This window comes from Astatotilapia calliptera, chromosome 23, assembly GCF_900246225.1.
Source record: "Astatotilapia calliptera chromosome 23, fAstCal1.2, whole genome shotgun sequence".
Taxonomy (NCBI): Eukaryota; Metazoa; Chordata; class Actinopteri; order Cichliformes; family Cichlidae; genus Astatotilapia; species Astatotilapia calliptera.
The window spans coordinates 32684811-32709363 of NC_039323.1; the positions used below are offsets into that span (position 1 = coordinate 32684811).

At 41.6% G+C, this 24553-nt stretch overlaps 1 protein-coding gene across 1 annotated transcript in view; it reads right to left on the reverse strand.

Annotated features, from left to right (window-relative positions):
• mgat5 (alpha-1,6-mannosylglycoprotein 6-beta-N-acetylglucosaminyltransferase) overlaps positions 1 to 12065 on the reverse strand; it is an 87643-nt gene extending 75578 nt beyond the window's left edge. Inside the window, exons 1-2 of the mRNA XM_026157599.1 lie at positions 11650 to 12065; positions 3956 to 4120 (exon numbers count right to left, since the gene is read on the reverse strand). Of these exons, the coding sequence (XP_026013384.1) occupies positions 3956 to 4120; positions 11650 to 11890 (406 nt within the window). The 5' untranslated portion in view covers positions 11891 to 12065. The remainder of the gene's footprint in view (positions 1 to 3955; positions 4121 to 11649) is intronic.
• Positions 12066 to 24553: the final 12488 nt, after the last annotated feature.

Genomic DNA, 24553 nt, shown 5'->3' on the forward strand with positions numbered 1-24553 from the left:
TGTGTGTGTGTGTGTGTGTGAGAGAGAGAAGAAAGAGATTACATAGACTCCATGCCAGGGGCAGAACTTTGGATGAAACATGGTTAGAGAGGTTGATTAGCTACATTAGCAACAGCGTGGTGAGACATGGCATCACATGCAGTTTGACCAGGCCCCATCTGCTTACTGCTAAGAAGCAATCTAAAGGCCACCATAACAGACATCTGTGCCCGTTGTCTTTGGCTGAAGAAAAATTGTACCATGTTAATGTAATTCCTCAACCTCTAATGAAGCTTGTACAACACACAACGCAAGGCAGCTGCAATCTCAAGACAGAAGGAGCTCTTCACAATGTCTAAACAGTTGGCAGGGAACTACCAGCATTGTATTCAAATCATTCATGGCCTTATGTGGCTAAAGACCTGGTTCATTTTTATTTCAGCAATGTGAGATTTAAAGGCGTGAGGAGTTAAAGACTCCTCACTCCAGTAGTTTTGGTTTGTAGTCTCTCTATGCGCCTCTTTTCTGTTCCCTCTTTCCATTGGAAACGGCGCAGTCCCAGAGCTGCTGCTCAGCTCCATCTTGATAGCAGCCTCCCTGAAAGGCAGGCGTGTTGCACTCACTGTCCAGATTCTTATCTCTGTAATTGCGTTCCAGTCAGGGAGGAGCGCCGGTGGAGCTGGCAACAGCACTGCCCCTGCTCCAAGACAGAGGACATGCTCCAATGGAGGCTCTGGAGTGCTGGGGCCTTTAGTTCAACTATCAAGAGAGACATTGGTGCAGCTTTGTCAGCTTTGACATACATTCAGGCTCCAGATGTCTCTGAAGGGTGCCACTGGTTGTTTTAGGCCAACAGGCCACTGCAAGTTCACTGAGATGAGTCACAGGTCCAGCTACGATTTCTGTGGAACAGGGCAGTTCAAGCCAAGAGTGCTCTGACAATGTTTTATCACGCTTGCCTGCAAAGGCAGGGCTCATTAACCGCCACCTAATGTCACAAAACCCGCTCCATCTAAGAAGTCTAGCCTTCCATAAACCTCTACAAATATTACATCTATTTTTTTTTTTTATTCCATTTCCATGTAATTACATGTAAGCTTTTTCTTCACTACAGCTGCAATTAGCTACTGATTAATCTGCTAATTCCTTGGTTTGCAAAAATGTAATTAAGCTGTAATTAATGACAAGGTTTTATGCTCAAATTTAGGACTGGGTCATAATATTACATTTTGTTTGTGTGTTTGTTTTTAATTACATATATTAATGCATAGATATATCTTCATAATGGAGATGGAATGGGACAATATTGTTGATATGGTTATGCTTTGATGTTGTATTACGTCTCCATCTGTACTTCACAGAGCAAGACAGTGCTGCTCTTTCAACAATGGATATAAATTTATATAATAAAGTTTGACAGGACACATTTATGTAATCTTAATCTGGGGCAACAGGTGCAAAGTTTGTTGATTTGCAGAAACTATTGCACACAGACCGTGGCGGCTTTCGCCACAGACTGTGGCGGCTTTCGCCACAGTCTGCTGAGTTTTTTGGGTTTTTTTATTATTTCACAGAAATCTGGCGCTGCTCGATACTTTCACTGTTGATTTGACGAGTACATTCAAATACACCACTAAATAACCAATCAAAGCAGCAGCAGACAGCTCAAATCTTTTATGAGGCGAACTTCCTCATTTTGTCAGTGGAGTCTGGTGGAGCGTAACAGCTCTGCTTCCTCGTCGTAAAGGCCCGTCTGACAGCAGGTGAAGCAGTGAAAATGTTCTAAATGTAGAATCCACTGAAACAGATATTGATTCCTTCTTTTTGGTGGCTAAAATTCATTTTGCTGCCAGCCGTGCCCACAGCAGAGTACGGCTTTATTTTCTGTACAGGTGGGGGGTGTAAATACTGCCATCAGCTACAGGTAACACAGTAACTGCAGATCAGAACCTTATGCAACCCCAAACAGACTGCAGTATTGTTACCCCAAGTAAAAAAACAACAACAAAAAAACAATGTTGTTATTTTGAACATGAGAAAGAATATGCACAATGGTTTTAATACGCTTACTGAAAACCGCTCCCGAATGAGAAACAATATGACTCCTGGTCTAAGGAGCTTGGAAAGAAAAGCATCTGGACATCTTTCACATCTCATCCAAGAAGCTTCAGAACTGAAGAAGCTTCTCTGATCAGAGGTGAAACGTCGTCAAGAAACTGAAAGATGTCCAGACGATTCAATGCATAACACTAACTTGACAATCTTGATCGACTGAATATCAACTATCAACTAAATCAACCGATGAGTCAAACATTTCGGCTTCACTAACAATTATAACAGCTTCTTTTAAAACGATCCCTGTCTTTTTTTTTTTTAAAGCCCAGAGTACTCTGGCTTTTGAACACATCATTTTGAGTCATTTCACTGTACAAACGTTTCTATTAGTGAAAGAGCAGAGAACTCATAGAGGTACAGTCAAAGGCAACCTTCCAAAGATGCTAAAGAAGAGCAGAAAATTGCTTTAGTGCCAGGCAAACAAACCAAGGTAGGTGAAAGGATGTGGCATTAGAATGACTGCAAAGCAGGCTTTGAATATCACAGAAACAGGAAGAGAAAGTGAGGATTTGTTTTTTTTACTGAGCAATTCTGAAAGTCGGACACCGTCTGGAACCGTTACTATATTGATTACTGTTTTTTCATTATCACATTTTCTTTTTTTTAATTTGCATTTGTTTCAAAATGATGCATCCAAGGTTTACCGCGGCTCACCACAGGCCTGTGCAGGGTGGTTACATATATAGTTATAGAATATAGTTAAAGCCAAAAAAAAGAAAAAGAAGATGAAATAACAGTTTTTAAACAAAATAAAAAACAATTAATCTGTTTAGTTACTCAGCCATAAGATTTTTAATGCGACGCTGCCTTTTCTTTTAGATCTGTGGGCAGGTGATCTATGTTCTCTTCCCTGGAGGAAACTTCAACGGCTTCAATTTTCTAATAGAAACTGCCCTGCCCGTATATATGACTAGAACTTAATTTCCTTGGGCAGCTCTGAAAACAATATACATTCATTTCACACACTTTGGTCATGTAATTTACTCGGTGTTGCCTTTCAAATGTTCTACACTGTATCTCTTTGAATTCACTGCTATAAGAGTGAGTGGCCTGTTTATATCCTTGACAGGTATTTTCATCACAAACACTCACACTTTCATTCAACTCTACATAATTTTGTCGTATTCTTACCGTCCTTTGTCACGTGAAATAACAAATTCACAAAGGCCTCATCAGCACTTCCAAAATGATGGCGGCAGCACAGCACAGCAGTTCTCATTAGAATTACACTAATGCCAGTGTTTCTTTGAACATCTCAATCAGTCTAATCCAATTCTGCACATACTGCTTCGCTGTGCAGCTTCACATTCCTACTGTTTAATGCTGCGCAAACAACTGAGAGCAAGTCCCTCAGAGGGGTCTCAGAAAAACTAACACCTCATTCTCTCAGCTGGGCTGAATTCATCATCTGAAAGCTGGCAGGAAAATCAATGAAAACTAATAAAAGGGTCATGCAGCGTGAACACAGGCCTTATTTGAATCAAGTCCAAGGATGCGGTCTGGACCCATCAAGTGCAGTGGCAATACTGGGAAAGTTTAGCTAGCTGCATGCCGCAGGAAAGATATTGACTAGAGTAGTTTTAAAGAACTTTTCTACAGCCACAATCAGCTTATTCCCATTTCTCAGTACTGTGTATGTATCAAACACTTCTAAAAGGATGAGTGCACAGAGACATTTATAGTCTTTCTAAGTGGCACAGGATCAATGACCACTGGAGCCAGGAAGGTGTCTGATTCTAAGCTTGTACTGATAACATTTACAAATCCAAATACAAAATAAATCCTTTAGACTGCCCCCCACCTTGGCACAGCATGCACACAAACACTCTATTCCAAAGCGAAAGAAGACTGCCGCACATACCTGCCACGTTTACTTTCTCTGAGTTTGGAGCACTGGGCGTAATAGTGCTGGTGCCGTTGCTCAGGTTGGGCCCTGTGCCATTGTAGATGTTCTCCACCTTGGACTCTAGCTTGCCCAGCCTCATCATGATGTTATCCAGCAGGACTGCGAGAGTCTTCTTCAGGTCTGCAAAATGAGAATGTTAAATTTTATTTCTCTCCAGCAAAAAAAAGCGGTGTGTCAGGTCCATGAGTTGGAGTAGAGTGCTTAAGTTGTCAAAGAGCTTAAGTTGTCAAAATCAACCTTTAATCTAAAAAGTGGTGGGAAAGGCATCGATGGGGGATTTCTTCTAAAAGCTGAAAGTGTTGTGTGACTAAAGCAAACATTTTAAGGGAGAGGAATAAAAACCAGGCTAGAAATTTCTGAGAATTTTATAAAACCAAAGTTGGCACGTATCTTGCCCCTGTTTCCAGAAAACCAGTTACTTTAATGGTACAACTGCACACTTGAGGTTTCAGCTGTGTAGTGGCAGGCATACTGGTACTACGGGATAGACGTAGGCAAGTGTATCTTTGATTTTTTTTCACTTGCTCAATCCATAAAATATGATATTTGCTCAGTGCTCTTGTGGAATGAGAAAGAGAAGCTGTAACTTTGGACTGTAGCTAGCAACACTGTGAGATGGTAGTACTTCTTCTGCTCTGGTGCAAGGTGGTTCACGCGTAGCTTCATGGAGCTCAACGAAGCAGAACAAGGACTACTACCGCCAGCTGCCATCTGAGTGTGAGATAGTCACCAAGTGGCACAAGTTGCTCCTAGAAGGATTTTGACTAAAGTCCTAACGCTTTTGTTTTAAATTTGGGGTCTCCAGCTTAAGTATCATGGTCCTGGGTCATTTTGACCCAACGTTCTTTGTTTCCTTGTGTTTCTGTATCATGTAAAGTTCAATGTTTTACGGCTTAATTACCACAAAACGGAAAGGATAGTAGTTTCAAGATTACATTCTCTTTCTTTTGTTCTCCACATACTCCAAACACTGTTTATTCGTTTGCAGCAAAAACCAGCTCAAATATGGTTGGTCAATTATGATATTTCTTTAGAAATCGACACAAACGTGCCATTAAAGCTGCCATCTGTAGTATGAGCAGTGGTATTCAGCCAGGACAAGCAAGGCAAGTAGAGCTTGCCTTTCTGTAAAAGTCCCCACATGGAACTGACTGAGGAAAATTGCTCAGCTATCTCTGACAATAAATAGCTTCAGCTTCAATGACAAGCTCAGGTCCTACAACAACACATTCTTGAGGCTTCAGGGACCAGCTTCCGGCTCATTTAATTATTAATGGGGAGCACCCGAGTCTTTGCAAATGACTTCCTGTTCCTCCAGTTTTGTGAGGGTCTTTGCATTTCCACGTAAATCTTTTCTAAATTTACTTTCATAAAACACAACCATGGCAAAATGCAGAACATGTAGGAACGTTCCTGACCAGTAGCCAGATAGATGAGGCCATATTTAGATTATATTTGCACAGTCACAATGCTTAAATACTGTATTTTTGGACCCATTTATCAAGGTACTTGTCTTGATACTTTAACCTGTAACAAATGCACTGGCATTTACAGAGAAATGTTAAAGCTGCTGGAAATGCTACTCAGAGCACAGAGTATCCCCTACCATTGGAAAGCAAGGGTACATAGGTAACAGACGCAAGTCCGCTTCTATGAATACATCCACTCAAAAAGGTTATGCTAATGACTACCAATGGAGCCAAAGGCCATTACACAGCTATGCAAACAATGATAGCATTGAAGCTACAGCCAACAGTTGTTATTTATATTAGCCAGCAAAGCTAAGAGAGGTTACATAAAGATAACTTAAATGCAGCAACATCAGGAACACAAATGAATATTAGCGACAGTTTAAATGTCATGTTATGTAGTTAACAGAGAGAAAACGCCTACGCTTGCTAATTTTCATTGAGAGAAAAGGTCTGAGATACTCTTAAAAGCCATAGCCAGTTATATTATTTGTATATTGGCTTAAATATCTACTGAACTAATCCAAAATGACTCAGGGTTGCTTTACTCAGAAGATGGTAATTGCTGCTTGTCTGTCACATGTAAACACCACTTTTTCCCGCGCCATGATGCATTTAACACGCCATTTTTCATCACGTCAGACAGATTGGCAATAGGACAACGAGGCCTGGCACAGCACCACCAGTATGTTTCGTGTGAAGGGAAAGGCCAGAGCATTTGTCTGATTTGGACGAGCCGAGGTATGCTGGGAGGAGCAGATGTACAGAGAGCAGCTCGGTGACACCAGGAAGAATCCAAACGGAAAGCTTTGCCATGCCAAGCTATTGGGCCGAACATAATATATTCACCCCAGAAACAGAGCCCTGACTTCAGGCCGAATAACACAGAGATTCATTAGACTTGTTTCAAATTTCATTTGGTACGTCTTTCCAATAGGAGAGCAAAAGATAGAAACTTCTAGCTTATGTGACAGATGTATGAAGTTATAGTGTGCATATGTTAAATGTTCCTCACAACAAGAGTCCAAACACTGTCCATGGTCACTCCAGTTAAACCAGACTTACCTGAGCAAGCCAGTAGGGTAATTTACCAATTCTGTTTATTACCATTAAGCATGAGTACTGGAACCAGTATTAAATAGGCACACACAGACACCTAGACAAAAAGGTACAGCTATTGATATTTATGCAATGTTAATATATGCGATACCAACATAGCTGACATTTTAAAATTCCTAAGTGTCACTGGTAATGACACTTAGGGTCAAGGGATTATTCTTGATGTTGCCATGTTTCTCTGTGCTCTACTGTCATGGCTGACAGAGCAAAATGTTCAAAGGTTTGTGCTCACTTTACTGTATTTAATGAAAAATGGAGCTCAGTGTGATATTCCGCATGTAAAAGGTTAGATGCTCTGTAAAAACCCTGACACATATACAAATCTGACTTTAAACTAAATTTGAATCAGTGCAGTGTAGTTGGCTGCTTTAGGTCTGATGCTGATGAGATTTGCCAAACTGTTAAAGCAACTGTTTCAACCTCGAGTCAAGATGAGACTGTTTTGATGAAGTTAGGATACAGTTAACATTCCTTTTTTAAAGCGTATTCAAATGATCTTATCCTTTGTTTTTTGGTTTTGTTTTGGGGGGTTTTTCAGAAAACCAACAGCCCCAGCTTACACAAAGCCGGTGGACTATGTAATCAGACTCTATGCATAAAAATTGCCACTTTCCATATATCATTAGATTTGGAAGAGGCAGTAGCTATACCCTCTCTGTTGAGCAACAACACCTGCAGGTAAGAACCATAACAAATTCAGTTTGTTTGGGTTTTTTGGACATTTTCTGGAATGCACTAAAGGTTACGACATCCGATTTCTGAGAAATCTCGATCACAGCACTAGCGAGTTGGATCATAGCATGAGCTGAGAAAGTTAAATTGCAATACTTTGAGAACTTTAGGGGGATTATCCCAGCCCTTGACCCTGGAGGAACATTAATAAACACCAGCACATCTGCTTAGTAGGAAATGAAAAACATCAGTGACTATAACCACCATCATGTCTTTATTTTATAGTAAAATGTGGAGAGTAGCATCGATAGGAGTATTTATCAAGTGAGGAAGTAATATCTGTCACTATAATTACTATAGTTAAACGTGAGGCTTCACTATAATTAAATGTGCGATTGTGATTCAAAAACCTTCATCAGGCTGTGTGTTGCTGTGAATAATGCTTTGACCTGTCGTTGTGTGCATTAAATGTGCTGCCAGGTAAGCTGGATGAGTAATGGCACACCTAGGGAAACATTTCTGCCGGCCTCCATCCTTCTTATTACTGATGCACTTGCAAAAACAAACCCTGCAGCAATAAACATAGTGAAATTCATTCTGTTATAAACAATAGTGTCAAACTAGGCAATGATGTGGTTACACAATCACCTGGGACATTTCATTAAGCTCGTGAGCATTAAAAAGAAGTGAAGTGATGACCTGGAGGACTGAGAACCTTCACAGACATATTAAAAAGAAGTGATTACACAGAAACATAAGCCCAAAGCATTTATCAGCAACCCCTGTTCTTTCCTATCATCCACAACCAAAAGCTCAATCCAGCCAGGCAGTGGGCTCCATCTGACTGACCGTAGCAAAGAGCAGGGAAGCACATGGTGACCTACCATCCTGGAGAGGACGAAGAAAAGCAACATACCGAGGCTGCCGGGCCAAGCACAGAGCACAAGAGCTTTATATGTTTCCCAACCATGAAAGAAATCCACAATAGCTTGATAGCTACGTGGTAACAGCAGATCGTTCCAACCAGTTCCATGGATCAGTTTTGGAAAGGCGGAAGAGTAAAGCTCATATCCAATCATATTCATTTCTAACAGCCTTTTTATTCAGGTTTAAAACTGACGCTGGCTGGTCAAGTGAGATGACATGACTGAAAAACTCTGCTTTCCCTGTCAGCTGCTCAATCCCTCATAACGTTATGTTCACTTGATGGGAAGCTTTCATTGCACTTGCAGTGACCTAACATTTTCTACTAGCATGATCATAAATGGTAAATAAAATGGTAAATGGCCTGTATTTGTATAGCGCTTTACTTAGTCCCTAAGGACCCCAAAGCGCTTTACACGTTCAGTCATCCACACATTCACACACTGGTGATGGCAAGCTGCATTGTAGCCACAGCTGCCCTGGGGCGCACTGACAGAGGCGAGGCTGCCGAACACTGGCGCCACCGGGCCCTCTGACCACCACCAGCAGGCAACGGGTGAAGTGTCTTGCCCAAGGACACAACGACCAAGACTGTCCAAGCTGTTGAATTGAAACATTGAATGAGTTGAAAGAAAACAGCAGCGCTACTGACAGTTCAGCCTATCCTTAACAACTCACTTGAGTATCAGTGTCATAAATCAGAAGTGAGCTTGTCTAACTTTTCAACTTGTATCAGACTCCTTTCATTAAGTTTTAAAGCTTCTTCCATAGTAAATAAAGCTGGACGATTCTCACTTGGCATTGACACCTGAGGTAAACGGTGGACTGACTCTGGGGCAGATCCAGGCCAAACAGCAGCAGAAACACGCCAGCTGGCGCTATGGAGTATGACATGTTTATAATGTTTTGATCTCTCTTGGATAACTAAAACATGTTTGTCCTGTAGCAGCCACTGTAGCTAGGGTTATGCACTTGAAGTGTGAGATGTAAGATAACCGAAGCCAGTTGACTGCAATCTACTGAAATATAATTGAAACATTTTACACACTGAAAACTAAAACAGAAGACTTAATAAAGCAGGAACACAATGTCCACTTTAAAGTTGCTTGAAGAAATGAGCTTGAAAGAAATTATAGTTAGGAAGCAAAACAGGGAATTCAATATACTTGTACTAAAGGGATTTCTACCAATCAGAACCATATATTTCAAATGTAATTCACAAATCCACTTTCTCATTCACTTATTCAATTTAAGGTTACAGGGTGCCGAGTCTAACACAGCTTTCATACAGTGAAACGTATTTTACATCCTAAACAAGCTGCCAGTTCAATGCAAGGCCAATCCAGAGACACAGACAATCATTCATGCTTACAGTCACACCTATGGCCAATTTAGAATCACCAATTAATCTAACAAGCATGTTTTTGGACTGTGGGATGAACCTGGAGTACCCACAGAGAACCCATGCAGTCACACGAAGAACATCTCCACACAAAAGGCCCCAGCCGGCTGATGATGTGAACCCAGGACTTTCTTGCTATGTGGGAAATCAGCTACGAGTGGTTCTAAGTACTCCCCCACTAATTCAATCTTCCTAAAAATACACTTTTACCTGTTGATGAATTCAGTTCATATAGTAGCACAGGATTTTTAAAAATCTAAATATAACCCTGAAGATGTTTTTAAACACCCACAGAGAGAAAGAAATACCTGAAATCTTTCAGCGACTGGCTGTGTACAAAAAGGCTTGGACTCACTGATTAGATGCTTCTCAACATGTGGGTTTCTTAAAATTATCCTGACCATTAAAAGCAACTAAGTGGCCCAAATCAGCTTTCAGGAGTTACAGTATTAAAACCACATGCATTAAGATGGCATGGGTCATTTATGGGTGGTAAAGGAGGAAACGATGTTTCCCAGTAAACTCATTACGAATTGTATCAAGCCAAACACAGGAAGCACAGAGGATCCCAGTGCTCGGCTATCTAATCAAGGACTTGAAATGGACTGTGATGGGATATTGGACGCCGGTCAGCAGACTGCTACAGCAGTGTGAAAATCAATCGATCATATAAGGGAACAAAACAAACTGGACAGGAATCTGTTCCCTGGAACGACAGGCTGATGTATTACAAATAAATCTATGGATGGGGCTCAGACCACTTTACCCCAAACAAATCACAGAGTTTACAGGAGGATAGGTCCCATGCAAATGTACTTCAAGTCTGGGCAATGAAAGCAGCACAAACAAGCAATAATAATGACTTAATATAATAATGCAGATGTTGAAGTTTATTTCCTCCAAGCAGCTCAGATGACACTGCTGAGTTAAATGTTTTAAGCAGAGCCTGATTACTGGCAGTAATTTGGAAAGGAAGACGTTTTGCGTAGGGACCTGAATTTTTTCCACATTCTGCATGCACTTGAAATACATGAAATAAACAAAAGCAGTTTAATGCGTGTCAGAAAAGGGGGGGAAGCAGAAATTTGACACCCTATGCTACCAGCGCACTTGTTTCTCTTCTCTTCTCGCTCTGGCTCCTTCTTCACGTTCCTAATCTCCAGGAGCTCTACTGTATCCTGTTGTTTCTCTGGGCATTAGAGAACAATCAATTCCAATCTCAGGTTTCTAATGAAGCCTCCCATTGAGCCATACAGGTCTATTAATGGCATGAATAACTTATTGATGGCTCTTCTGGACCTGTGCTATTACAGTATTATGCTCCAATGCAGCCGTATTGACGTTAAAGCTCCCGAACATTTTTTTTTTAAAATAGAGCCGATGCTGCACCTGTTCAGGAGGCAGACAAGTGGAACTATTCCATCCAATTTAAAGAAGATGTGGAAACAGAGGCCAACAGCCTAAAATAACTGTCTTGAATTTTGCTATGCTTCACACTTAAACATGTACATGTATCTGGCCTTTTACACTTAAAGTGACACATTTACAGCACTAAAATAACCAACCATACCCAACCTTAAACCTGGAGAGCGATATCAGTAAGATGGAGATGGGGGGCACTATCAAGAGAATCAGGTCAAATGATTTTCTTCAGCTCTTACATACCACGCACCAGGAAACGATCTGTTTCATATGCATTTGCACTTCTGCAAATACTCTGTGGTCTAAGCAAGGAAGCTGCTTTAATAAGGGTGTGTATAATGCCAAGTACAGGCCCACCACTTGTGAGCACTAAGTGCCCCAGACTACTTGCAAATCACAGCAGTCTCACAGAGATTCATACTCCAGAGGTCAAACACTGATTGATGACATGCACTGTCAGGTATGTCCCAGAAATGTTCAGCTCTGGAAGCATGTGTCAAACTATTTTGTGACTGATTGAGACATGGCATCCTGGCCTTGCTGAAGAGCACATTTGGCGACAAAGATTCTGTAGTAAAGGTAGAAAGATTGCTCTTGTTTGCTAAAATCAGAGCAGCCATGTCAGCGAGTCGACTACTCACCGTAAGCCGTCATGGTTCCAACATACGGACCATCCATGACACTTTGGTTCTCCTCAGCCAGTGCTTTGATGTAGCGCTTGCTAAGGTCGAGGATCTGCTGACGCAGCACGGCACTGTTCTCGTGGCTGGCTCGCTGCTGGATGGTGAAATGCAGCAGCATCATGCCCCAGATGAAGCCGAAGCTGACCAGGAAGAAGCCCAGCTTCTGAGAGGACAGTTTCCACAGGAAAGGTGTAGCCATGCTGACAGGACAGAGACTTGGAAGAGCTGGACTGACTTTGACTGGACAGGGGGAAAGATAAAGAGTTGGGCAAGAGGAATCAGGAGGGCAGGCGAGGCATATCTGTGTCAGTTGGAGCGACTCCGGCAGTTTTTGGAGGGTGGCATGCAGCTCGTCACCGTCATGATTTCCTTCTTTGATCCATCCTCACCGCTCAGTAACATCTCAGGGGGCAGAGTCCAACCTGCTGCAGAAAACACAAACAGAGAGGAAGGAGAGATCAGGAGTTAGGTAGTTGCTTTGCTAAACTCAGATAACAAGGGAGTTGCCTTCCCTACCCCAATCCCACATGACCATGATTAATTTAAAACACTGATAACCAAGAGAGGTTTGGCAGTTTGAGATATAACTTACAGTAAACTGAGGTGGGGTCCTATTACAAGCATGCACAACATACACACACTCAGCCACATGCCCATATGTAACTAGCATGGAAATACTTCACTGTAAGTGAAGATGCAAAGTTTACCAAAGTAAACAACAAAACTACTTCAATCACCCTCACCCAGATAAACATGAAGATTTTAAAAAAGCCAACAAAGGCAAAGTAGCTAAAGTGTTAGCTAAACCTATCCCGAGCTCAGAGCCAGCAGCCTCAGTATGAGCCTCGGTATTAGCAGCGAAAAGATTAAAGCAGATAATGAGCAAAACTGTGGAGATGAAAACGAGAAAATGGCCAATGTCCTGTTATTTGTTAAAGTTAAAAACTTAGTGAAAAATGATGCAACAACACAACATTTGTTTTTTTGTGCACCGCAACTCCTATTCAGTTAAATATTTGTAGTTGATTCAAGTAACAGACCACTTCAGTTGTTTCAGTAACATCCTGGAGTTTTGAGGTAACTATGAAGTTTAAGGCATGCAATTTAGTTGAACAAATTCTTGAAAATGAGTAACTGGGTGGAGGTGCTTAATGTTAGTGAAGCGTACTTCTCCTCCACTATTAGTTTGAGAAGATCAACCTGTTTCTAACTGCAGCAGGCCACACACAACGGAGCCGGAGCACACCCAGCTGAAGGCTGCTGTGCTCAGTGTGTGGAGGCTCATTTAACGTGGCATGGTAACACACCAAATTTGACTAGTAAAAAAAAACAAAACAACAGAAAAAAAAGGAAAAAAGAAGACAAAGAAATGACTTTAATGCTTCTGCGACTCTTGAAACAGAAGCAGTCTTGTTTAATCCAGATAGTATCGTGTGTGACTGATGTTGCTGTGTGAATGTTTAAGCAAAAGGGTGTATACTGTCCCTGAAATAAAAACATTTGAATAGCTTACAATTTATCTTCCTCGCTGACAGGTGATGTCCCTCCAGGACATTTACAGCACCCGTCTCACTAAAAAAGCCCTTTGCATAGCGGCTGATCCCACGCACCCAATGCAAAGCTTCTTCAAGCTGCTGCCGTCAGGGAGGAGACTGCGGAGTCTCCAGGCCAGGACCAGCAGACTGAAGGACAGCTTCATCCATCAGGCTGTCAGGAAGCTAAACTCCCTCCCGATTCTGCCCCCCTCTCCCCTCTCCCCCGATCGTGGCTCAAGAGTTAGGAGTTCACCTTGTAATCGGAAGGTTGCCGGTTCGAGCCCCGGCTTGGACAGTCTCGGTCGTTGTGTCCTTGGGCAAGACACTTCACCCGTTGCCTACTGGTGGTGGTCAGAGGGCCCGGTGGCGCCAGTGTCCGGCAGCCTCGCCTCTGTCAGTGCGCCCCAGGGTGGCTGTGGCTACAATGTAGCTTACCATCACCAGTGTGTGAATGTGTGTGTGAATGGGTGGATGACTGGATATGTAAAGCACTTTGGGGTCCTTAGGGACTAGTAAAGCGCTATATAAATACAGGCCATTTACCAGGCCATTCTCCACCACGGTCTCACTGAACTCTGTCACACACACACACTCACTCTCTGACGCACTCACTGGCCTGCTCCAGTCACTTTGTGGAGCATTGGACTGCTTAAGCATTGGACCTCATAAGACTTTGTTGTTACACTATCTCTTACCGTACACTACTAAATCCCCATTTGCACTATTTGCCTATTTTGCACCACTATGCCTTCTTACTTGAATATTGTATATTGTATATTGCATAGCTTTTTTTTGTTATACGTAAAATTGTATTGTATTTATTTAAATTTTTACTTTTTAATTATTTTATTTGCATTTTTCTAATCACTAGGGTTTGAGAGTAACGCAATTTCTATTCTGTGTATGTCCTGTACATGTGGCAGAATTGACAAATAAAGTTGACTTGACTTGACTTGACTTGAACACAAACAGAATTTTAAACCCTTTCACTTTTTGTCATTGCACTCTCATGTTCGCAACACGTTTAGAGAGGGGCTCAGACTTGGTCTGCGTGTGGGGTCGGACAGCAGTACGTGAGTTTGAGGCGTACAGGTAAACACAGTAAGGCGAGACAAGCTGAGCTACAATTAATTCATCAGTTAATACGGGGCCTGGGTTTCACTAACATTTAAATTATTAATCAACCAGTTGTTTAATAATTGTCTACAACTTCCAACAGTCTGAGACAGTCTTGCCTTTTCAGCAGCTGTTTGTGGTGCTGTACTAAATGAACTACACTTTTTTTTTTAAGCTCAGTTGTTGATATTCGTTTAAAAAAAAAAAAAGAAAGAAAAAAGTCTACTATTCAGAATAAATTCACACCGGAGTTTGGGGGACACAGACTTTGAATCTTTTCAAGTCACAGGAAAAGAGAGTTTTTAGAACTATTTCTTCTCGTTTTAAGTTTTTAGAGCATGCCCGATGAAGAATATCAAAAGCCCATCACTGAAATCCAGTCAGCAGAAGTTGTACACATGTGGCATCGTACCTTGATGAATAGCTGGAATGCAGGTTTGCACATAGCACGTGTAATCTGTCCAGTCAGCAGCCTGTATATGCTTCTTGCATCAAACCGCCCTTCTGCTGTGCTTGTAGTATCGCTCATTTTGTGAGATTTAAATCGCATGGAACCTCCGAGCTAAGCAGGTTACAAGACTGTTATCCCGATATAAGACATTTATCAGCCCGACAATGATATATATCACAAAAATTTTACATTTTCTGTCAAATCTGTAAATCTCGGGCAACTCGACTTGCGTGACGTGTTTTCCTGGGCGTCGTGTACCTGGAGTCTAGTTTTGAGCGATGCTTAAAACTATACATTTTAAGATGCAAGTTGTAATGGCTGCCATTTTCTTTGTGATTATTTATTACGCGGCGTGCTGCTGGGAAAAGCCTGTTTTAACGTTTGAGTCTAAGGTTTATTTGGAGCACCTGACGACTCTTCTTTGCTTCTCATCCGTAAACTCTCTCCACACTCTTTCACGTGATTCTTGTGTATGTGGTAGAACAGGTTTGCTGTGTTTGAGTCTGATATGGGGTCCAGTTTCCTGCATAATTTCCATAGTACAATCTTCTGGTCCGTGTCAGACTTTTCATAACCAAACCATGTCCATGCTACAGAGGGAGCCCCTCGTTTAGGAATAAGGTCCTGGATTTGTTTTGACTGGTCTTTCTGTTTGCCATCATCTCAGTTTATTTTAAAAAATCTCAACAGGATCTTCAGCTTTATTGTGAAAGGTTTATGTGGAAAATAAACAAGCGGATGACGGAGCCACACGCTGGTTTTACCGTCGTTGTTGCTAACGACAATGCATAAAAACAGTCACTTGACCATCAGTAGTGTAGATATTTTAAATATAAGAGAAAGGGAGAACTTTAAGAAATTAATATAGCCACTAAAGCGACCATCAAAACCATGAAAAAATATTGCCGTGAACAGTTTATTTTGCGACACCATGAAACAAACGAAAGCGTAAGATGAAACGATAGACGTTTTCATATCGTCATCCGATATATATCGTTATATTGAATAGCTCTACACCGAAGCCATATGCTGAGTTATATTAAAGAAAAGATAACAGAATGGAGCCATAACAAGAATAACAGGTCACCTTTAACCTGCAACTCCCGCGCTAATCTTAGCAGAATATACTTGATGAGAGTACTGAATACCCCGATTATTATTTACAGCAACAGGAAATAACGTTTATCAGAAACACACATCATTAATATTAATCTATGCTGGTGCCTGTGTGTGCTGTAAACAAGCAGCTACCAGATATCTTATTAACCAGCATTTGCGTGCATGCCTGACCACATGAATGAAACCGAAACAAACATCCCTTTTCTGATTATAACGCATTGTTCTGTTCTCTGCCGTGCGATCAGCTTCTTGTAGAGAAAACCTCACCAGGCTAATCAGCATAAACATTCAACTCTAATTTGCTGCACTCCCTGGCTTTATAGCTAGCTGAACATAACTGCGCCATTATCAGCAAATTTGGCTTTAACCATCAAGCTTTTGCCCATAATGTAAAATGAGGCTGCCCTGCAGCACTTTTTGGAGATGTTAAATAGTTCAACAAGTATTAACTGACGACCTCTAGGCAATTTCTGCTAAGCTAAATAAATGCCTCTGGCTTTAAGCATTATGCCACAGCAACAACAACATAAAAAAAAACCCAAACAAAACAAGCAAACAAAAAAAAAACTTTACAGCACGCAGTCAAGCCAAAAGAAAAAAGATGTGATGTCATCTGCATTCAGCCGCTGCTGCTGTAAACGAGGGTAAGTGTGAGGAGAGGATTTCTGCAGCCTTGCTTCTGAACTGCGTCTTTCTTAGACCCTTTTAGAGCAGCTCTAACCAGGTCAAAACCACAGCCGCTTGCATGAATGCAACACTTTGAAAAACCCCAATACTCTTAACTACAACACCACATGCTCCTGCCTATATCAGAATTACTGAATTTGTTGAACATTTACAGAGGAATATTCGTCCTGGATCTAAAGCACAGCAAAGTTGGATACGCCAGCAATTAAGTTCCGAAAGGAAATCATCAGCACCTTCCCAAGAAACACAAAAGGCAGCCACACAAAGGCTCTTTTCACCTTCCATCCATCAGCTTCATAAATAGGTCAGAGACAGCTGCGAGCAGCTTCCAGCAGGGCTGGAATCTCACTGCAGGTTATGACACACCATAAATGTTCAGTCATTTAGGACGAAGGCCTGTTTTTGCTTTTTGCGTGCACAGAAATGGTTTTATACATTTGTACAAATATGACATTGTCAGAAATTAAGCCAATTTTGTATTCTGTCTTTCGGACATTTACTAGTCCAATTTGCTTTGTGATGTGTGCATAACGGGAACAACAATAAAAAAAAGGCAAGAAAGAAAAATCTCGGTACTTCACTGTGAATTCATAAGACAAGCCTTTGGCAGCAGCGCTGGCAAATCTGCAGTGCTGATAACATCGGATGTCTCTCGCTGCTCGGGACTCTGTTGGAGGAGGGCACGAAAAAAGGCTGGCAGTGCTCTCTAGTTGGGCGCTGACAAGCATGGGAAGCTTTGGGGCTGTTTATCAGAAAGGAACGCTGCTCAGACAACCCCGTGGTACATCGCTGTAAGATGCACGAGCCAAAACCTACACAGAACACTGACTCAACCGCTTCGGTTTCTGAAAACACACATAGTCCCAGTTGGTGCCAGCTCTCTCGTCTGACCTGATTTCCTGCATCTATCCATCTTATTTAACTCTGAAATCCATAACCCCTTTGTTAGGAGGCTTTCTGATGTCCTGTGATCCCTAGAGAAAGGAGCAATGCAACCATTCAGCCCCCAGTGGTGCATATATTGCCTCTCAGTTGCCTTCTGGTTTCTAATTCAGGATCTTAATTAGTCTGGCAGGGAGCCCCCTGGCTCTCACCAGCAACAGCCTACTGAAACTCGGTGTGATGACAGCCGGCTACGGTAGCAGAAAATATGATCCGTGGCAACTTGAGATGATGACATAACTACCTGCTGAATGGCCATTTCATTGTTGGAAGAAATGGCAGTGCATCAAACTCTGAAGGTTCAAGAGGCGACGGTAAAGATAAAAACAACTGAATCATTCAGTTCTGACAGAAATCAGTGTCCTCCCAGAGCAGTGGCAAAGTTCTTTATCCTGCTGGGACAAAAGCAGTGAAATTTAAGCTTCAGCTGTTGAGCTTAAAGCAGTGTGGATTAACCCTATGTGCTCCAGGTAGACCTGGCACTAATATTAGACTTTCAAATGCAGTTTCTGTGGTGGCATTTCTGCATAGCTGCAACAATAGCAGCAAGTTTCACATCGACAGAGAGGGTGAACTGTAACAGCTAAGAGTATGATGGTGCCGATGACAGAAAACAAGCATCCAAGGCAAACTTCTAGTTGTCTAGCTGGAATTAAAACTTTGTGTTAAAAGGATGAGGACTAAAACTCACATTTCCATAAAAATAGGATTTCCCACGATAGAAAGAGGCCTTTTTTGGCCGCTCCCTTGAGGGAGGAGTATTTCCTCCCAGTCTCAAACCCAGGACCATTTACGCATTAGGCAAACATAAATATAGATTGTGTTTTATAATTTCTGTCCCCTTACTTGATAAGGTTTCTGCTTTCTGTCTGAAGATTAACAGTGTTAACATCAACTGGAACTGCTGTTTGGCATCTTTCCCCCAGAAAGTGTTCTTCGTCAGAGCCACATTTACATACTTTAAATATGTTTGAAACGAGTCTAGCTATGCATCAAATGCTGCCCAGGTCAGTATTCAGTCTGTGTGTGCAGCGCTTCTTCCCCAATTCCACAGTAGTGCAACTGTTATAAAAACAATTAGATTGCTGTAAATATGCGGGGAATTTCCAACTACATCTGAAGGCATACATTGAATTCTGTCCAATAGCCTTAAGGCCACTGCTGAAATTCAAGTCGTGAGGAAAGATTATAATCTAAAAAAAGACAGTGATCAACAACAACAACAACAACAACAACAACAACACTGGCAAACACAGACCATGAGGTTTTTCTTTGAGGGAGATGTCTTAAGGGTGTGTGTGTGTGTGTTTTACTGTCAGAGTAAAAACCGTAAATAAAAGATAGGTGTAGCCACTGTTACCTTACCCAGTGGTTTCAAAACTCCGGATCTTGAAGTTTCAATGTTAGCATTATGTCAACTGTCATGTTTTTTTGAGGCCATGGCCATATTTAGAGATGCTCGGCAGTTCCCAGCTAATGTTAGCAAGCTTAATTAGTAATGTGCATATACAGCAAGTGCTAAGTAACAGAGGAATAGAACCTGGACCGCATGTATCTTGGACACACTTCAAACCAGAGTTGTTATAGTTTAGCATTTTGTTATTCAATTGTATTTTGGGATTCATTTTCAATATTTGTCTTAATTCAATTTAGTTACAGTTCATTTTCAGAATGTTTTTTTCTTGTTTCAGCTTTTCAGAAAATCTTTTTGTTCTAGTTCACTATAATAACCCTGCTTCAATGGCCCCGAACTTAAACCTTACAAGTATCAAAAAGAGGGGCGATCGTGGCTCAAGAGTTGGGAGTTCGCCTTGTAATCGGAAGGTTGCCGGTTCGAGCCCCGGCTCGGACAGTCTCGGTCGTTGTGTCCTTGGGCAAGACACTTCACCCGTTGCCTACTGGTGGTGGTCAGAGGGCCCGGTGGCGCCAGTGTCCGGCAGCCTCGCCTCTGTCAGTGCGCCCCAGGGTGGCTGTGGCTACAATGTAGCTTACCATCACCAGTGTGTGAATGGGTGGATGACTGGATATGTAAAGCGCTTTGGGGTCCTTAGGGACTAGTAAAAAGCGCTATATAAATACAGGCCATTTACCATTTACATTTTGGGGCATGTATTCTGTAATCTGTAATGGAATACATTTTAAAAGTAACCTTCCCAACACTGGCTCTAGGTCATAGCAGTATCAAATACAATTGCTTACAATCAGTGCTATCAGTCTAGCCTGGTGCAATCATGGCCAGGAGGTTTATTTTCCCTGCATTCTCTGTAAAGTCACAGGGATTAAGAGTAAAAAAAATTATATCTCATCATTGTCAATCATCTCTGGCTTCACTATCCTTCCACAGGAGTCCCAATCACATAACCTTTGCCCTCATACGATTATGAACAGGACATGCTGCAAAGCGAGATACAGGCTCCATCCATTTCCTCCACATCTGAGATTAGAGCTGAAAATAACTTCCTTTAAAGTGCAGTTTAGGGGATGTTTCATAAAGGTGAAGCAGACTCAGGGAGATCTAGATTAATTCCACTGCATTGCTTCAGGCCTAAAATAAAGAGAATTCAACTGAACTGAAAAAAAAGCATACACTAAGAGCTTGTTGCATAAGCACAAAAAGTAGTGAAATATGCTCTAGATGTAGCCTCAGCCATCAATTATTGATCAGCTTTGAAAAAGGATCCATTTTCCCCGTGAATATAAATAGGGTCTTGACTTCTCACATCCAGGTGACCGCAGAGCTCTCAGGTGGTGACAACCAACAGCCTTACTTTGTCTGACTTTTGCGATACACATTCTTTTAGGATTAATGCTATCGTCCAAAGACAGAATTAGTGTTCGTGTTTATTATGATTAAGCACCTAAAAACTAACTGAAATTCCAGAAAAACCTGCACACACACAACTTAGCTGAAGCTCTTCTTGTCCCTTTGACTTTCTAGCCTTTCCTTCCTGCAGACGAGCACTGTCAACAAATATGCCAAATTCAATTGTATAACTAAATGTTGAAAGAAAAAAACATTCAATAGTGAAAATGAAACAAATGAGGGAAAGCAGTACTGATGCAAGCAGTGTGGGGTTGTTGAGTTTCCCTTTGAAGACACTGGGGGTAGATTCAACTTGAGAGAAACGTCCTCAATGGCGACTGAAAATGCAAAGCATTTCTACCAGAACACACTACGCAGCTCCATTGTTAGCAACAAACATGTTTGGAATGAAAAAAGAAAACCATTACAAAAGAAATATCGGCTCATGTATCAGAATATCAGCCTTTAAAGGCATGAAATATTGGTATCTGTATCAAGTTTAAAAAGCCTGTATCGGTTGGGCTAGTCGGTCAAATGAATGTATTTAATGCACAGTGCCAGTTGCCAGCCAGGATATTACAAAGCCACAGACCACAACAGGGAACTGCAGCCCTTCTAATGTGTAGGTAAGGTATAAACATGTTTATGCTGAACTATAACTACTTATCAAAGCAGTTATTATGATTTTTGGTTCTCTTGTGGATTATAATGCAATATTTGAATGATCTGACCCTGTGTCTTTGTTTTGTTTTTTGCTTGGGGGGGGGGGAGGTGTAGTTATTGCTGACAGCTCTAATGCAGCCAGGAACTGCTGGAACCTAACGTAGCACCAGCCTGAGGGTCACTTCCACCTGCAGTTTCCTTATTTGGTTTCAGCTGGGTGAAAAACACCACGGACCCAGTCATGGAAAAGTAATGAAATATGAACAGCTGCACAACTTTGACCACAATATAATGAATCTAAACCAAAGTTTTGACTCACGGATGTTGTGAAACGATCCAGTTGAAATAAAAATCCTCCTTCCAGGCCAATCTCTCTCAGCCTAACACAGTCCTATTTCGACTGTCACCTGGCCAAAGGAGACGTGATCCTGATAATATGATCCTGCTACCATGGAGACCACTGTGACTCTGCATCTTAACTGACTCCTTCACATAAGCTCCACCTCTTAATTATTCATATGGGCCCTCCAGAGAAACAGACCATGCTGCGGCTTTGTCACCTTACTGGTGTGAATCCAGCTTGGAACCAGATATCAGCAGCCAATCCTGGGCTTGGGAGTCGGGCGGGAAGTTTATCTAGGCACCCAGATCAATGTTAATGAGATCTCCATTCAGTCACTTTTTTTTCTTTAGAAGAAAAAACCCACCTTCATGAATAAACAAGGATCAGATTTAATAAGACAAAACTTCAACAGGCTTGAGATGGTGACAGTGAGGCCACCATAGAAGTAGAGAGAAAAGAGAAAGTGATTATTTTTCCATATTTGATTGAGCTTCCAGTGGATCTGCTGATAAGATGTGTGAACACAACCATCTCCATTGTTTTATTTTCAGTATTGCTTGAAATATTATTTACCCATACCTACATATACAATAAGATATTAGTCACATATTTACTAGCTAAGTGCAATGAGTAATTTCAGCAATGTAGGCCTATTCTAATCTGCATATTTACACATGAATGAGTGACTAAACTGTAGAAGTGAATAATAAAAATGCTAATTAGATACATTTCTTTTGCTCAGTTTAAATTAGCTGTTTATGCTTTTCATTATCTTCTGATATATTATATTTAAATGTAATAAGTTACCGTAGTGAATATTCATATTTACCTTGGAAACTGTTTTAAATAATGAGCTCAGACAGTTTTTTCCTACTCTCTGTAAAGAGTACAATGACAGTGAGAGCAGGTATCCCAACTATGGTCATCTCAAGAACACGTCTTTGGCTGTGTGCACAGAAGCCCCACCTGACCTCCGCCAGGGGTAGCTAGTCATTACGAACGTGGCTTTAGCTTGAGTAGTCCTCTCAAACTGCTGGTCTTCTATAGACACCCCGTTATTTTCAGCCAGATGAAACAACAGTCTGTCAGTAACAACGACCCACACTGTCAGTACTTTATTTTGTTGGTGCTGTAAACAGACGAGTTCCAGGTGTAACATTTTTATCAGCTGACATCATGTTGACCAGACAGAACAGACAAGCACTCTCTGTAAGCAGACAGGCAGCCCGTAGCTACTGGCGAACTGCTTGTCTACCAGCACTACCACCGCTGACCCATCATTTCCCATCCACCCATTTTCTTCCACTTATCCAATTCAGGGGTTGCAGCGAACACCTACGGCCAATTTACAATACCAACTTTACCTAATCCATGCATGTCTGTGGATTGTCAGAAGAAGCTGGAGTTCTTACTTATGTCAGCATGTACCGCTCTTCACTCTTTTCCATCTTTACAAATAAGACATATTTGGATTTTTCTGTTAATCAGACAAAACAAGCCATTGGTATCGCCAAAGATGTTGATACCGATAGATACAATTACACAATCTGCTAATATGACACACAATTTGAATTCAATAAAGATACAGACGAAATGCTGAATAACAAGAAAATGTTTGAAAAGAAACACCAGAGTGCCGTTAAGCACCATCGGGTTATCTTTACAGGAAGGGATCGAGCTTGGTGACAGCTCCCTCAGCCATATTTATTCAGAGCTTTGAACAGTGTGCCTGACCTTAAACCTTTATCTCCACACTGAGAAATCTAGGTCCAGCACAGAAGTCTAAATCCAATCAACTGTGATCATAGGCAGCATGGACGGCTGGGAGGACCGTCAGCTGAGACTGAGAATCAGACTGGCCTCCCAAAAGGGAACACAGTGGCTCTCACACAGACTTAAGGAAAAGAAGTAGGTGGTGAGCCACAGATGTGCTTAAAAAGAGGAGGAAAAAAGTCAGAGTAATTAAGATCAGCAGGATGGTAGTAATACGGTGGCAAAACCCAGCAGAAACCCAGTTTGGCTGTTTTATTTATTTACTTTATTTAACGAAGAAGTGAAACTCTTGAGATTAAAAATCTCTTCAGTGGCTTGGCTGACCAAGAGGCTGTCTGTATCCCGAATCCAAAGAGGGGCATGAAAGATGAAGGCTCCGTCTCCCATTCTTCTTCTAAATATCCTAGAAACGACAAATTAACCAGCAGTCTGAGAGTGCTCCCAGTGCACTACTGGGGTGATACAGTAGTATGAAGTCTTTAAGATAAGATGGTGCCTGATTATTCAAGACCTTGTATGTGAGGAAACATGGTCAGGAAACACCTGGGTTACCTTGTTGTGTGTTTTTGCTGCATCATAAACCATGACAGCACCATCTTAGCTGTTGTTGCGATGTCAAAAATGGAGGCTGACCGGGCTAAATCTGGCAATACTTTGTATGCACACACTTTGTGTGCGTACTCTGTGTCTCTAAATATATTTTACAGTCATTGCATATGTTCTTTTAGTAATTGTTCTCTGTGTCCAGCCCCACATCACCAACAACAAAAAAGGTGAAGTCATATCTGCGCTTGGTGGAAACACTGTTGCTGGCCCAAACAAGCCAGCAGCCGACCAATCAACTTGCCCGACAGACTTTTGGCTATAGAGACAGCGGTTACATCGAACCCTAGTATTGTTTAACAATACCTGAAAAAAAAAAACACTAACACCACAAGTACGTGGTAAACACAGCAGCAGAAAGATGATGCCAGAACCCAAACTCGACCTGTGAATACCCAGAACCTGCAGGGCTGACTTTACAGGAACTGCTCTTTGTGGGCACTACAGACCAGGAAGGACAGGTTCAACAGGCCACAACATGACCTACATGTATGGTAACCACAGGTGGGGTGCTGAAGCTACACAAAGCTCTTCCTTCTTCCTGTTCGTGATGCATACAAGCTTTTTTGTTGTTGTTAATGATTACAAAAACATGGCACACGAAAACATTAAAGTGAGAAAAACATGGAAACACACACCTTAAATTTTACACATGGGCAAATTATCCTCAGCTGACTTAGCTGTTCTATAAATCAAGTGCAGCATTTAAGGGCAATGTTCCAGCATGACATACATACACTAACACGCCTGTACCGACTTTCACTGACTACATTAAAGCTCTAAACCGTAACACTTCACTTTCCCCAACATAAAACTAATCCTTTTTC